Below are 504 nucleotides of genomic sequence, written 5' to 3'. Positions count from 1 at the left end.
GGTGCCGGGGACTCAGGGCACAGGCATGAGGGTGGCCCTGGCTGGGAGGCAGTGGGGATGTCCCTCCCCTCTCATCGACCCGCCGGCATTGAGGCCAGCTCGTCCTTATTAATTACAAGCTGCTATTAAAGTGCTCCACTGTCCCCTGTGTCCCCGCACCTGCAGCTCTGCTTGCCTGGAACATGTCCTGCCCCGGGAGGGGACCTGCGCTGACACCCCCTGTCTTCTCACCCCTCCAGGTGCCCACGGGAGACGCAGGGAGCCGTCATGTCACAGCCCAGCGCGCCCCCCCCCTACGATGACAAGAACCCCCTCAACCCTCCACCCCCGGCAGGGTACCCCCACCCCCCCCACTACGCCGGGGGGTACCCACAGCCCGGGGGATACCCTGCCGCAGGGGGGTACGCTCAGCCCGGGGGGTACCCAGTAGCAGGGGGTTATGCACCTCCAGGGGGGTATCCAGCAGCAGGGGGGTACCCCCAGACGGGGATGGCCATGCCCAGC

At 67.9% G+C, this 504-nt stretch overlaps 1 protein-coding gene across 1 annotated transcript in view; it reads left to right on the top strand.

Moving 5' to 3' along the window:
• The first annotated feature begins 267 nt into the window (after positions 1-267).
• TMBIM1 (transmembrane BAX inhibitor motif containing 1) overlaps positions 268-504 on the top strand; it is a 2426-nt gene continuing 2189 nt past the window's right edge. The window contains exon 1 of the mRNA XM_010179713.1: positions 268-436. Within this exon, the coding sequence (XP_010178015.1) occupies positions 268-436 (169 nt within the window). The remainder of the gene's footprint in view (positions 437-504) is intronic.

This window comes from Mesitornis unicolor, unplaced genomic scaffold, assembly GCF_000695765.1.
Source record: "Mesitornis unicolor isolate BGI_N332 unplaced genomic scaffold, ASM69576v1 scaffold26482, whole genome shotgun sequence".
NCBI lineage: Eukaryota > Metazoa > Chordata > Aves > Mesitornithiformes > Mesitornithidae > Mesitornis > Mesitornis unicolor.
Note: the sequence above shows the minus strand (reverse complement) of the source record. Positions and strands in the feature narration are given on the sequence as shown.